Raw genomic sequence first — 15,473 nt, 5'->3', positions numbered from 1 at the left:
GACTGGGGTGAAGGTTCACCTTCCAATAGAACAATGACCCTGAGCACACAGCCAAGCCAATGCAGGAGTGGCTTTGAGACAAGTCTCTGAATGTCATTGAGTGGCCCAGCCAGATCCCGGGCTTTAACCCAATCGAACATCTCTGGAGAGACCTAAAAATAACTGTGCCCCAACGCTCCCCATCCAACCTGACAGAGCTAGAGAGGATCTGCAGAGAAGCTTGTGGCGTCATACCCAAGAAGACTGAATGCTGTTATTGCTGCCAAAGGTGCTTCAACAAAGTACTGAGTAAAGGATCTGAATACTTATGTAAATGTCATATATATTTTTTCATAAATTAGCTAAAATTTCTAAAAACCTGTTTTTGCTTTGTCATTATGGGGTATCGTGTTTAGATTGGTGAGGGGGAAAAACTATTTGATCAATTTTAGAATAAGGCTGTAACGTCACAAAATGTGAAAAAAGTCAAGGGGTCTGAATACTTTCTGAAGGCACTATATATAGTTGTAGCCTATATTAGAGCTGAGAGAACAGCATGTGCAAGTACCAGTGTTTTTGTTGTATTTTTCGAGAATCCTTCTTAGGTTAGAACCAGAAAGATGCTCTCGCTAGCCACATTTTCAGCCAATCACATGTCGTCTAACTTTGTGACTCAGAGATAGGGACGGAAGTCCACAAAGAGATGTGTAGCGTAGCTATTTAGATCAATATTATTGAAGGAAGCTAATTCATTTATTTCAATTGACTGATTTCCTTATATGAACTTCAACTCAGTAAAATCTTTGAAATTGTTGTATTTATGTTGCATTTATATTTTTGTTCAGTACACATGTGGTATAATCTCTCATTTCCCTTCCATCCTTTACACTTCAACATTATATATACTGTAGGCCGGATTTTCTGTTTTGTCCATTTTTTTTCATGGTATTAACCATTATCAACCATTATTAACCAAAATGACTGTGAGCATGACCTATGGGGATGATTTGCTAACGGTAAATAGAAGTGCTTACGATCCTGCTGTCAATACTTTCCCATTATAAGCCATTAACTATTCTAGTACTGGTCCACATCTACTGTACACCAATGGCCCTTTGAGAAAAACATAATTTGCAATGATATCTGTCTAACTAGTAGCTCCACAATGAATGCACCAACCTGTCAATAGTGTTGTTTTTCCCCAATGGAAAGTGCGTGTCTGTGTGGTGGTTGGATGCTTTTTGGCACCAATCGGCATTCTCAGCTCATGTGGCCCTAGGCTGTGTTTTTGTATCGATGGAGGCCAGGGGATAAATGAGACAATGATGCGGGTTCTGGGCTCAAACTGAGCTAACCAGCAGCCTGGAGCACAGACATCAACATGCCGTGTGTGTGAGTGCGAGTGTATTTATATGTAGAATATAGAAGATACGTGTGTGTGTGGGTGGGTGGATGCTTTGCAGTGCCTCTGTGTGGGTATGTCTGTGTTTTTGTTCTACTACCTACTTGTCACATTGACATCATGTGGGGGATATTGCAAAGAAAATCACTCCACACAAAACAGTAACCCCCGGACTCAATGATGTCATAAGTGATATCTGGGCCAAACACTAATTCAACAAAACTCTTTGCAGCGCTACTCTGCCTCAATATTAGATTGTCATTTTTATATCAGCTTAACAGAAAATGTGCCACATGTTTTCTGTTGAGATGCTGTTGGCCTAAGTGGAGCTGTATAATAATTCAGACTGAATTAGTAAATAAGTGCTTTCTCTTTAACAGGGAATCAGTCGTCAGTCAGAGCGACGGAGCCTCAGTCCCTTTAACTATCTAACAGTAGATTAATGCTATTCCTTCAGGCTTAGCCTACTCTTTAATGGCCTAATTTCTTTGAACTTCTGATCTGCAAAGTTTAATCATATTTTCAAAGCTAATCTCTCTCCATCCTCTGTAATGCCTTACACACAAAGACGATTTTCTCTCTCCGACTTGAATGCGATGGGATGGTATTTGAAATGGCGGTCACCCGTGTCACTAGTCATTTGCCTGTGATGGAGAGACTGGTTTTAAAAGACTGTTGCCTCGTAGCTTTATATACTGTACTGTAGTCTGGCCAATTCTGTGTTGAGCCAGGGCCACTTGGGTCACTGAACTCAGTGTGACTTCATATTGAACGTCTTATCTTTGGAGGCCTCTACTCCAACTGCCTTGACAGTGCATCCCCTTTAGATACGCTGGAGCAGAATGTCGAAGAACATGGGGAATCTGGGTGATTCCTTTATGATGAATGATAGACATGCAAATCACCTGAAGTAAAAACTCCACAGGATCACTCCACCGTTGTCTTGGTGAGAGTGGTGACAGTGGTGAAAGTTATTGCTTAGCTTGGGAAATAAAGGTCAGACAAACATGAGTCAGTTATGTAGGCTTGAATGGGAGGGCTCTTCAATGAAAGTTGTACTTCAGAGGAGCACTAGCACTGTATCCACGATACCACCATCCGTGATCCTCTACTTTGTATGTTGACATGGGTTGAGGCATAAATGGATGTTTGGTTGTCTGACTGTCAACAGCAATGAGACACCATAACGCTAAGTGGCCTCACATGTTGATGGCAGAGGTCTGAGTTAAGAGTCAAGCATCTGACACTGACCAAACCTCAGAGCCAGTAGCCACTTTATCATAGACTTTTCTCAAAGATCCTTGACAGTCACCTACAGCATGCGCTTGTTATGTAACCACCACACACTGTGGGAAAGTGTGTCTGCTTGTGCGTTTGCGCTAGAAAAACGCCCGAATAATAGACCTATGACACTTGTCCTCATGTTTTGTTATGAGGATTTCTACAAATCATTGAGATAATGTGTTGTCTCTAACTGAGAAAATAAGAATTGGAAGAAGGGTGCTAGGAGTAATTTATTAATGACACGGTCTGGAATGGATTTTGTTCTGAAATGAGGGAAGGAGTCTGCCAACTAGCTGAGTCTGGAGAGGAGCCAGCAGTACTAACTGTTCACAGTGAAGGACAGGGGTTACCAGTGTTCTAGGTCAAGGAGGAGTTGTCCTAAGCTTTGTATTAGAGAGATATACCTTTAGAGGCATTCGAGTCATCGGATGGAAAGTTCTCACCTGTTTTGAAATTACCCCTCCTCAGATTCACATTGCTATTGAGAATCACTGCCTCAATGTGCCAAACAATGCCCTTTAGCTATGTTAATATTCATAGTTACAGCACTACGATTTTATTACAGAAAATGCCCAGGTGTTTAAATGAGAAACATAATGGCATTTGTCCATATATACTGTTACATTAGTCTCTTCAAAGACCAAAGCAATGAAATTGCACTAATAGTTCACTGCCACTGTTCTGCCATAGAGGCTTGTGTTTGGAAAAGGAAACAGGCATTTATGTATCCTATGATACTAAGATCTTTGGTAATGTGTTGTTCTCCCACACACTCTTCTGACATTGCTCCCACAGTCCACTCTGAGTCCCTATCACTGGAGCAATCTGGAAGAATGTCTTGTTCATTTGTCAAGCCATCAGAGCTATTCCTGGAAAAGTATGGGGGTGGGGGATAGGTTGTGGCACTCATGTTGTTTGGGTCTGCCAGTTTACTGTAAGTGTCTCTGGAAACGGGCTAAATTTAGAAGGTCTGGGCATTGGTTAATTCAGGGGAATTTTGCCTCTGAGACCATTTTATGTAGCAGACTATCTCAACTGCATGCTCCGAGGGCATGTGTACTGGTGCTGGGTTTTGGAAATCGACTTCATACAATTACAGCAAGCAAAGGTGCAGACTTTGCTATGTGTCTGTTTCTGTTGTGTAATGTCCCAGACACAAACAGAACAATCTGACGTGAGCTGGCAAGACAGACACGCACACATAAGCACACTCATACATACACAGACACATGCATGCACAGACACAGACACACATACCCGTCCGTCCACACACAAACAATTGTTACATGGGCAAACCCCAAAATGGCTTGTGTCATCATTTTTTTTGGTTCACAAAGCCGTCTCTATCTTAAAATAAAGAAGAGCAAAGCAGAAAGGAGGGATAATACAGTACATTCTCTGTTTCTAGAAGAGGAGGACTGAGAGAGTTGTCTCCTGAGAATGTATTTTCTTATCTTTACTGTTAGAGAGAGGTCTCTGTATTGACAATCAGGACCACCCACCCTTGTCTTACTCTGGAGTCGTGAGATATTTGGGTTTGTCGCTGCTGGCATCTTAAAATAACGAAGAGCAAGAGGAGTCCTGGGATCTGATACGAAGAAAGGATGACGTAGAAGGCCAGTTTGTTGGGATAATAGCTCAGTTTGTTTGGCTGGATCTTTGGGATGTGTTATTTCTGTCCACCGTTACTCTACTTTGCAATACAGTTCAAATGTAGCTATGGTTCTACACAAAACAAAATACCTTTGGGTTTTTGGGATTTGAGAAAGACATGACTCTGGTACAGTATCTGAGATGTTTGGTTTGTGTGTAATGCGTGTGTTTACGTGTGTGTGTGCTTGCGTGTGTGTGTGTTTACATGTGTGTGTGTGTGTGTGTGTGTGTGTGTGTGTGTGTGTGTGTGTGTGTGTGTGTGTGTGTGTGTGTGTGTGTGTGTGTGTGTGTGTGTGTGCGTGTGTGTGTGTGTGTGTGTGTGTGTGTGTGTGTGTGTGTGTGTGTGTGTGTGTGTGTGTGTGTGTGTGTGACTGTTTATCGCAGTGACTCCCTGAGAACGTGAACCGGTGTTTTCATTCTAGCCCTCTGCTGTTGAGCAGTAGACACGTCTGTATAGCATGTGGACTGTATTTGACCTATATTTCTCTCTCTCTCCATCCTTAGTCGGACAGCAATGCCAGTTACCTGCGAGCAGCGCGGGCTGGGAACCTTGAAAAGGCCCTGGACTACCTGAAGTCTGGGGTGGAAATCAACATCTGCAACCAGGTGGGTGGCTTAATATCTGCTGCTCAGTTCATTCATTTTGTACACAAAACATTACTTTAATGTAACTGAAACGATATGCATCAAATACATTTAATCCTGTGGCTGTGTGATAATTGTGTGACATTCATTTAACAAGGCCACAACACAAATCACTAATTTCAATGGACTTGAAAGGCATAGCAGCTCCTCATCTGAATAATCTCACGCCACGTGTACAATCTGTCTGTTTTACAGAGAATATATGGGTGCCATAGATGTATATAAACACTTTCTGTCATTTCTTTCAGAATGGATTGAACGCTCTTCATCTGGCCTCTAAGGAGGGTCATGTGGAGGTGGTGGCTGAGCTGCTGAAGCTAGAAGCCAATGTGGACGCAGCAACCAAGGTTAGTCCAACTCTGCATCTATTACTGCTTTGTTGCTGTCGGCCAACACTGTAGGGCCACATGTAGCAGAGGTGGTTTAGTGAACCACACAATCCGGCGCCGACAGAGATGGCCGCCTCGCTTCGCGTTCCTAGGAAACTATGCAGTTTTTTGTTTTTTTACGTGTTATTTCTTACATTAGTACCCCAGGTCATCTTAGGTTTCATTACATACAGTCGAGAAGAACTACTGAATATAAGATCAGCATCAACTCACCATCAGTACGACCAAGAATATGTTTTTCGCGACGCGGATCCTGTGTTCTGCCTTACAAACAGGACAACGGAGTGGATCCTATGCAGCGACCCAAAAAAACGACTCCGAAAGAGAGGGAAACGAGGCGGTCTTCTGGTCAGACTCCGGAGACGGGCACAGCGCGCACCACTCCCTAGCATTCTTCTTGCCAATGTCCAGTCTCTTGACAACAAGGTTGATGAAATCCGAGCAAGGGTAGCATTCCAGAGGGACATCAGAGACTGTAACGTTCTTTGCTTCACGGAAACGTGGCTTACTGGAGAGACGCTATCCGAAGCGGTGCAGCCAACAGGTTTCTCCACGCATCGCGCAGACAGGAAAAAACATCTTTCTGGTAAAAAGAGGGGCGGGGGCGTATGCCTTATGACTAACGTGACATGGTGCGATGAAAGAAACATACAGGAACTCAAATCCTTCTGTTCACCTGATTTAGAATTCCTCACAATCAAATGTAGACCGCATTATCTACCAAGAGAATTCTCTTCGATTATAATCACAGCCGTATATATCCCCCCCCAAGCAGACACATCGATGGCTCTGAACGAACTTTATTTAACTCTCTGCAAACTGGAAACAATTTATCCGGAGGCTGCATTCATTGTAGCTGGGGATTTTAACAAGGCTAATCTGAAAACAAGACTCCCCAAATTTTATCAGCATATCGATTGCGCAACCAGGGGAGGAAAGACCTTGGACCATTGTTACTCTAACTTCCGCGACGCATATAAGGCCCTGCCCCGCCCCCCTTTCGGAAAAGCTGACCACGACTCCATTTTGTTGATCCCTGCCTACAGACAGAAACTAAAACAAGAGGCTCCCACGCTGAGGTCTGTCCAACGCTGGTCCGACCAAGCTGACTCCACACTCCAAGACTGCTTCCATCACGTGGACTGGGAGATGTTTCGTATTGCGTCAGATAACAACATTGACGAATACGCTGATTCGGTGTGCGAGTTCATTAGAACGTGCGTTGAAGATGTCGTTCCCATAGCAACGATTAAAACATTCCCTAACCAGAAACCGTGGATTGATGGCAGCATTCGTGTGAAACTGAAAGCGCGAACCACTGCTTTTAATCAGGGCAAGGTGTCTGGTAACATGACCGAATACAAACAGTGCAGCTATTCCCTCCGCAAGGCTATCAAACAAGCTAAGCGCCAGTACAGAGACAAAGTAGAATCTCAATTCAACGGCTCAGACACAAGAGGCATGTGGCAGGGTCTACAGTCAATCACGGACTACAGGAAGAAACCCAGCCCAGTCACGGACCAGGATGTCTTGCTCCCAGGCAGACTAAATAACTTTTTTGCCCGCTTTGAGGACAATACAGTGCCACTGACACGGCCTGCAACGAAAACATGCGGTCTCTCCTTCACTGCAGCCGAGGTGAGTAAGACATTTAAACGTGTTAACCCTCGCAAGGCTGCAGGCCCAGATGGCATCCCCAGCCGCGCCCTCAGAGCATGCGCAGACCAGCTGGCCGGTGTGTTTACGGACATATTCAATCAATCCCTATACCAGTCTGCTGTTCCCACATGCTTCAAGAGGGCCACCATTGTTCCTGTTCCCAAGAAAGCTAAGGTAACTGAGCTAAATGACTACCGCCCCGTAGCACTCACATCCGTCATCATGAAGTGCTTTGAGAGACTAGTCAAGGACCATATCACCTCCACCCTACCTGACACCCTAGACCCACTCCAATTTGCTTACCGCCCAAATAGGTCCACAGACGATGCAATCTCAACCACACTGCACACTGCCCTAACCCATCTGGACAAGAGAAATACCTATGTGAGAATGCTGTTCATCGACTACAGCTCGGCATTCAACACCATAGTACCCTCCAAGCTCGTCATCAAGCTCGAGACCCTGGGTCTCGACCCCGCCCTGTGCAACTGGGTACTGGACTTCCTGACGGGCCGCCCCCAGGTGGTGAGGGTAGGCAACAACATCTCCTCCCCGCTGATCCTCAACACTGGGGCCCCACAAGGTTGCGTTCTGAGCCCTCTCCTGTACTCCCTGTTCACCCACGACTGCGTGGCCACGCACGCCTCCAACTCAATCATCAAGTTTGCGGACGACACAACAGTGGTAGGCTTGATTACCAACAACGATGAGACGGCCTACAGGGAGGAGGTGAGGGCCCTCGGAGTGTGGTGTCAGGAAAACAACCTCACACTCAACGTCAACAAAACTAAGGAGATGATTGTGGACTTCAGGAAACAGCAGAGGGAACACCCCCCTATCCACATCGATGGAACAGTAGTGGAGAGGGTAGCAAGTTTTAAGTTCCTCGGCATACACATCACAGACAAACTGAATTGGTCCACTCACACAGACAGCATCGTGAAGAAGGCGCAGCAGCGCCTCTTCAACCTCAGGAGGCTGAAGAAATTTGGCTTGTCACCAAAAGCACTCACAAACTTCTACAGATGCACAATCGAGAGCATCCTGGCGGGCTGTATCACCGCCTGGTATGGCAACTGCACCGCCCTCAACCGTAAGGCTCTCCAGAGGGTAGTGAGGTCTGCACAACGCATCACCGGGGGCAAACTACCTGCCCTCCAGGACACCTACACCACCCGATGTCACAGGAAGGCCATAAAGATCATCAAGGACATCAACCACCCGAGCCACTGCCTGTTCACCCCGCTATCATCCAGAAGGCGAGGTCAGTACAGGTGCATCAAAGCTGGGACCGAGAGACTGAAAAACAGCTTCTATCTCAAGGCCATCAGACTGTTAAACAGCCACCACTAACACTGAGTGGCTGCTGCCAACACACTGACACTGACTCAACTCCAGCCACTTTAATAATGGGAATTGATGGGAAATTATGTAAATATATCACTAGCCACTTTAAACAATGCTACCTTATATAAATGTTACTTACCCTACATTATTCATCTCATATGCATACGTATATACTGTACTCTATATCATCGACGGTATCCTTATGTAATACATGTATCACTAGCCACTTTATACTATACTATGCCACTTTGTTTACATACTCATCTCATTTGTACATACTGTACCCGATACCATCTACTGTATCTTGCCTATGCTGCTCTGTACCATCACTCATTCATATATCCTTATGTACATATTCTTTACCCCCTTACACTGTGTACAAGACAGTAGTTTTGGAATTGTTAGTTAGATTACTTGTTATTACTGCATTGTCGGAACTAGAAGCACAAGCATTTCGCTACACTCGCATTAACATCTGCTAACCATGTGTATGTGACAAATAAAATTTGATTTGATTTGATTTGATTTGTATGCATGATGAATAGCATTTGCCTGAGACCTGAAGACTTGTGTTAGCTCCTAGGGCTGATATTCAGTGGACTTAGCTTTGAGGTGTGCAGATGACACAGGTTCTGGACCCAGTCGGTCACAAGCATAACATGAGCCGAGCATTCAGTGGTTAGCATTGGTGTGGCCAGCAGCATGTCCATGTTTGTTCATAGACAGACTTGGAGACTGTGGCTACCATTAGTGTTCCCTCTCTCCCATTGAAAGCAGACACAGGTTATATATAAACACTGAGCACTATGAAAAATACAACACTAAGGACAGTCTTCAAACTACTCAAACACTGAGCAGAGACTAGGAACTCTCACAAAAGCGGTTGTCTTTACCAGCTGTTGTCTTTATCCATAGGTCAAACATGCTCACCTCCTCATGTTCAGTACTGTACTCTATGTGAGTTATGTTGATATTGTGCAACAGTGTTGCTGACATCAGAGACTCCATCACGTGGATGCTCGGGGGTCAACACACCGCTCAGAACCCGCTTGCAGTTTATTAAAAACTACACCGGTTTTATTTATGGTGGTGGTACGAGGGCCGCTTGTTTATGTGTTGGACGTGGTACATCGGAAGTGACACATCAATGGCAGCCAGGGCCAGAGGGAGGCCAAAGCGAGAATGCCAGCGCTACAAAGGCATAACTGAGGTTTGGCAAGGCGGTGCAGGGAATGGTACACTGGGACAGGTGGGGGAGAGATTAACTGGCATGCCGCTCATTCTCCTCTCTAATGCAGAAAGGAAACACCGCTCTTCACATAGCCTCCCTGGCCGGCCAAACGGAAGTGGTGAAAGAGCTGGTCACCAATGGAGCCAATGTCAACGCACAGTCTCAGGTAGGATATCCATAACACACACACACATAACTCAGGTCAGAGATACAGAACATATCAGAACACACCATTAAACACACATTCAAACGACAAGGAGTCTGTATAGGACTCACACTGTATTCCACGATGTGAAGCTTTTAACATATAAACATTACCATATAATTATCATTGAAACATCCACACAATCATATCTTTATATATCTGTTCACCACTTGAAAATCATTCATTTGAGAGATCTGCCAGATCAGCGGTATTAGTCTGTCAGGGTCTGTCAGGGTTGTAGTCTGTCAGAATATACTCTCTAGGATTGTGCTGTCCATGCGTTTCACAGGGGGAAATATCCTTTCATCAAAAATCCCAATCTTGCCCCGTTGAGACATTCCTCAGATCAATAGCAATAAACTGGGCTGACAAAGATCACCGGAATGTTTCACTCCACCAAAGAGTGCTTTTCTTCCACTGCACACTATGATAATGGAAGTTGTGTAATATACTTTGTATAGTACTGTATGAATTGTCTGAGCTGTGGAATGATAAAGTATAATATATTTGTTTGTCTGTCATAAGATAGGCTACTCTGTGTGCTTTGGGATTGATTGTTGAGTTTCCTGTTGGTCCTTTCTTGTAGAATGGCTTCACCCCACTGTACATGGCTGCCCAGGAGAACCATCTGGAGGTGGTACGCTTCCTCCTGGGACACAACTCCAGCCAGAGTATGGCCACCGAGGTGTGTGTCCCCACCCACCCTTCCTGTTATGTTGTTCACTGCTCTCCTCCCCCTCTCTCTCCCTGCCTCCATATAACCTCCAGCTCTGCATGCTTACCTCCATCCTCTCCCCCACACCTCTTTTACTCTCTCTATACATCCCCTCTTTCTTTCTCTATTTCCATCTCCCTCTTTCTCTCTGTTACTACCTCTCTCTCTTTCACTCACTCGCTCCCATTCTCGCTCTATTGCTCTCTCTCTTTCTCACTCACTCGCTCTCTCTCTCTCTCTCTCTCTCTCTCTCTCTCTCTCTCTCTCTCTCTCTGTGGTGGATTCAGGGACTCCAGCAGGCAGCGCCTCAATTGATTGGTAGTGTATAGTAGAGCTGAATGACCTTGAGCAGGCCAGAGATAAGGTCCCTTATACCCATCAGCCTCTATGGTCTGGTTTACACTGAGAGCTGCCTGCTGCTGGAGCCAGGATCTGCTGCCTGTAAGGAAACGCCACCAGTACAACCAGTTAAAACCACTGGTCCAGTCCACAAAACCTGTCCATGAGAACCCCCCCCCCCCCCCACACACACACACACACACACACACACACACACACACACTGTAAAGGGGAATTATGTAAGGGAAAAGACGTGGGAGAGAAATGCTCTATACTGTGTTATGTAATGTATACAGTTTATCCTCCTGCACTCTGTCAGATGTACTGTATATAGAGTGAAATGTGAAGTATCTGTTTGATGTTTGACGAAGTGCAATAGATTTGGGGATTTTAGGCAAGTAAGATATTTGGTTAGACTTGGTTAGAATATACTAAAGATTAATTATTTAAATTGATTTCATGACGTCATCTATCCGACATTTGATACATGTGGACATGTAGCATTGTGTCCTTAGTAACACAGTTTTATAGTCCCAGGTGGCCCAGCATTGCTGTGGAAATGTGGGATGTCTATGTCACTCACTTCCCCTACCCCTCTAAGTTTCCCCCTGCCTCCCTCTAACAGGACGGGTTCACTCCTCTGGCGGTGGCCCTGCAGCAGGGGCATGACCAGGTGGTGTCTCTGCTCCTGGAGAATGACACCAAGGGCAAGGTGCGTCTGCCCGCCCTGCACATCGCCGCCCGCAAGGACGACACCAAGGCTGCAGCGTTACTTCTCCAGAACGACCACAATGCAGATGTCGAGTCCAAGGTGACCACTACACTACATTTCTGCTAATGTTATCTTTCTCCCTTTGCTTCTCACCTCTGTCTTTCTGGCTCTTTTCCCATATGAGTAGGTTCATCCATTTTAATCTATTTAAAAAAAAAAGAAAGTTTTTCTTTGTTGTTTATTTAGTTGTTTTGTTATGTTTATTTTCTTTGAGGTTTTGTGTAGGTGCATATGTAATAATGCATGACATTATTCTGAGTCAGACAATACAGAGAGGAGAGAAAGAATAACGCAGATAGATATAAAGAGATATGGCTGATGCTGTACCGTGACCTTATATCTCGTGGAACAATTTAACCACAACTGACAGTTTGGTTTGGAATTTAGCAACTTTTAATCTTAACATCAGCGGGGCAGTTTCTGTATTGTAAAGTTGAGTGATTCACAACTTCTCTGGCCAACTAAAGACCTACTCGAGTAACTCCACCTATAATCTCTCCTTGTTGTGTGATGATGTGTGCACACTAACCACCAATTCTCTCCTCTCTTGGCCGGTCTTGTGCCCTCTCCCCTAGATGATGGTGAATAGAACGACAGAGGTATATCTGTACATTGTACAGTACTTACTCTATCCATTGCAGCCCCCCCAAAAAAACAGAAACAACCCCCTATACCATATACTAGTGTTGCTGCAGCCCCATATCTCCCCTCTCTTTCAGTTTTTTTTTGCCTTTTCCCCATTGCTTCATTCATGTAGTGTGTCTCTTATTACTGATAGAAAGAGAGCAATCGTTCTGTAATAATGCAGCATGTCTTACTAATACTGATGTGGACTGTGGATACCTGTAGCTGGAGGCAAGAAGGGTTCCAAGTGTTCTATGGGTTCCAAGGATTCCACGAGTTCCAAGGTTTCCACGGGTCCCAAGCTTTCTTTCCAAGGATTCCATGGGTTCCAATGTTTCCATAGGTTTCAAGGTTTCCACAGATTCCATGGGTTCCAAAGTTACCATGGGTCCCAAGGATTCCATGGGTTCCAAGGTTTCCATGGGTTTCAAGGATTCTATGGGTTCCAAAGGTTACCATGGGTCCCAAGGATTCCATGGGTTCCAAGGATTCCATGGGTTCCAAGGTTTCCATGGGTTTCAAGGATTCTATGAGTTCCATGGGTTCCAAGGAATCTATGGGTTCCAAGGTTTCCATGGGTTTCAAGGATTGTATGGATTCCAAGGTTTTAATAGGTACCAAGGTAGATATCCTGCCATAACATTGTTAATGATAAATCACTTTATGGCTCAAGACAGACAAGTCTTACTGTTTAGCAGACTGTACTTTTACTATAATCTGGCCTTTTAGATTTAAGGAACCCAGCCTCCCAGCAGCAGAGAAATGGTCTACTAGTCTGTTTATTAGACTGCATTTAGATATTAATTTCCCAACCCCAGCCCCTTTAGGCTTGTGCATGGGACATTAGTTACGTCTGTTAGTGCTGTTTCCAGAGTAAAAACAGAAGGACCTCACCCCACCAAAAACAATGGCAGAGCAGGCTGCCCTCTCAGAATGCCTGTTTTGGTCAGCATGGCTACCAGGCTGGTGGATATGGCTAGTATCTTTACTTGGCTCTGTATATGTTGCATGATAGTAGATGCTAAAAGCATTGCCAATAAATAGTTTGGGTAGTTCCTTATAATATGTTTTAAACTTAATGGAACCATCTGTGTCCCATGGTGAATGTCAGATATATTACATTTATGATTAAGTGTTTAATGCAAAAATATCTCTTATTTGAATGAAACCTCAAGCTGATTTGTTTATTCTTAGAACAGAAATAGAAGAGTGTATAATGCTCACAACTTAATGGTTTATGTGCTGGAAGCTTGGTCAACCACCTGCCTTGTATTGGTTTATTGGCTAATTGAAATGGGGATCTCTGTAAATTGACAGCTTTATCTAATTTGATCTCTCTGATTGGATACCTTTAGCTGAGATGTGCCATTTCCCTTATATTCCTCTTGCTTGGAATGCTGCTTCCCTCTAAGCCATGGTTTCATTAGGAAGCCCCCAGTGAATTAAATAGGTTACATTCACATGTGAAGACACCATCTATTTATGATACATGGGGTCAACAGGCTGGTGTAATGCTACATAAACTACAGTCTGTAACTGCAGACTTTATGTCCCTATGTCTATCCTTATTGTGTGGTAGTTAATGTGTTACGGTCCAGTATAAAACTGTTGTAAGGTTGAAATAATCATGAAAGCTCATGATCACTTTGAATGGTATGACATATGAACATCAACATACCATTCACACTCGGGTTTTCAAAACAAAGACTTGCTCTGCCACAGTGAGAAAAGTCATGTTTGATTGTTTATGTGTACAGTAGTAGCCCGTATACTTATTAGAGTATAGACAATGTGAGAGACTAATATCAAACCCTTGGTTGTCTCTGACTCCTGTGTCGTTGTTGTGTGCTCTGCTCTCCTGCTCCCTCAGAGCGGCTTCACTCCTCTCCACATCGCTGCTCACTATGGCAACATTAACGTGGCCACGCTTCTGCTGAACCGAGGGGCCGCTGTGGACTTCATGGCCAGGGTAAGGCTGCTCTGCCCTCTGCTGGACAGGAGGAGCTACTAGCCACACTCCACTACACTCTATGGAAAATTACACACGACAGACTGCATCCTCTTTGCATCATATAGTGCTTCAAATCACCCCACCCTCCCACTGCCAATATACTGTACTCAGATCATACAATGATAGTGTCAAAATCATAACAACACATATCAAGGAATGTAACAACAGACCGCCTATTTGCGTCAACATTAGAGCTTAGCCTAATGGGTAACAATGATAGCTTGTAATTATATGAAATGGCAGCGTCAAGCTGTAGTGTTTGTGTTTCTGTTGGAAGTCGACAGTAATGAATGATTCGCTCCACAGTAAATTACACAAAAGATGGAGTATAATACTCAATAATGAACAGCTTTCCACCCACTTAGTTAAACATACCACATGTGATATTCAGAATACTTTGAATATCAGTTTGTCAAATTGTTGTTTGTTTCTCAAATGATGTTTTTGTAACAATATAAGGCTGGCGTCTTTCCCTTGCTGGAGTCAGATGCTGTTTAGGTTTATTAGTATTGCCATATGGACAACATCCAGATAATATTCACAGCTCTGTACTGTGTGGCTCACTCCGACCTCCTCTCTCTGTTCTAACAGAATGACATCACACCTCTCCATGTGGCATCTAAAAGAGGAAATAGTAACATGGTCAAACTGCTGTTGGACAGAGGCTCCAAAATAGATGGCAAGACCAAGGTGAGTGCCTTCACAGAATTAAATAGAACATTGTTCATATATATATATATATATATATATATATATATACAGTACCAGTAAAGGTTTGGATACCTACTCATTCAAGGGTTTTTCTTTATTTGGACTATTTTCTACATCATAGAATAATACTGAAGACATCAAAGCTATGGAATAACACATATGAACACATGGAGTCGTGTAGTAACCAAAAAAGTGTTAAAAATCAAAATATATTTTATATTTGAGATTCTTCAAAGTAGCCATCCTTTACCTTGATGACAGCTTTGAACACTTTTGGCATTCTCTCAACCAGCTTAATGAGGTAGTCAACTGGAATGCATTTAATTTAACAGGTGTGCTTTATTAAAAGTTAATTTGTGGAATTTCTTTCCTTCTTAATGAGCTTGAGCCAATCAGTTGTGTTGTGACAAGGTAGAGTTGGTATACAGAATATAGCCCTATTTTGTAAAAGACCAAGTCCATATTATGGCAAGAACAGCTCAAATAAGCAAAGAGAAACAACAGTCC

General features: G+C 43.9%; 1 protein-coding gene across 50 annotated transcripts in view; it reads left to right on the top strand.

The window, feature by feature from the left end:
- LOC110502535 (ankyrin-3) overlaps positions 1 to 15,473 on the top strand; it is a 150,861-nt gene that overhangs the window by 55,409 nt on the left and 79,979 nt on the right. For 26 of the 50 annotated variants that reach the window (XM_090216996.1, XM_090217039.1, XM_090217037.1 and 23 more), the window contains exons 2-8: positions 4,823 to 4,924; positions 5,212 to 5,310; positions 9,657 to 9,755; positions 10,381 to 10,479; positions 11,474 to 11,659; positions 14,115 to 14,213; positions 14,847 to 14,945. In XM_090216996.1, the coding sequence (XP_090073122.1) occupies positions 4,823 to 4,924; positions 5,212 to 5,310; positions 9,657 to 9,755; positions 10,381 to 10,479; positions 11,474 to 11,659; positions 14,115 to 14,213; positions 14,847 to 14,945 (783 nt within the window). Of the gene's footprint in view, positions 1 to 3,854; positions 4,446 to 4,822; positions 4,925 to 5,211; positions 5,311 to 9,656; positions 9,756 to 10,380; positions 10,480 to 11,473; positions 11,660 to 12,195; positions 12,220 to 14,114; positions 14,214 to 14,846; positions 14,946 to 15,473 lie in introns of those variants that run through there. The other 24 variants (XM_090216998.1, XM_036960092.2, XM_036960093.2 and 21 more) reach the window with 2 other exon arrangements.

The sequence above is a fragment of the Oncorhynchus mykiss genome, chromosome 23, assembly GCF_057628025.1.
Source record: "Oncorhynchus mykiss isolate SJ-2025 chromosome 23, ASM5762802v1, whole genome shotgun sequence".
Lineage (NCBI taxonomy): Eukaryota > Metazoa > Chordata > Actinopteri > Salmoniformes > Salmonidae > Oncorhynchus > Oncorhynchus mykiss.
This window is presented reverse-complemented; position numbering and strand designations above follow the sequence as displayed.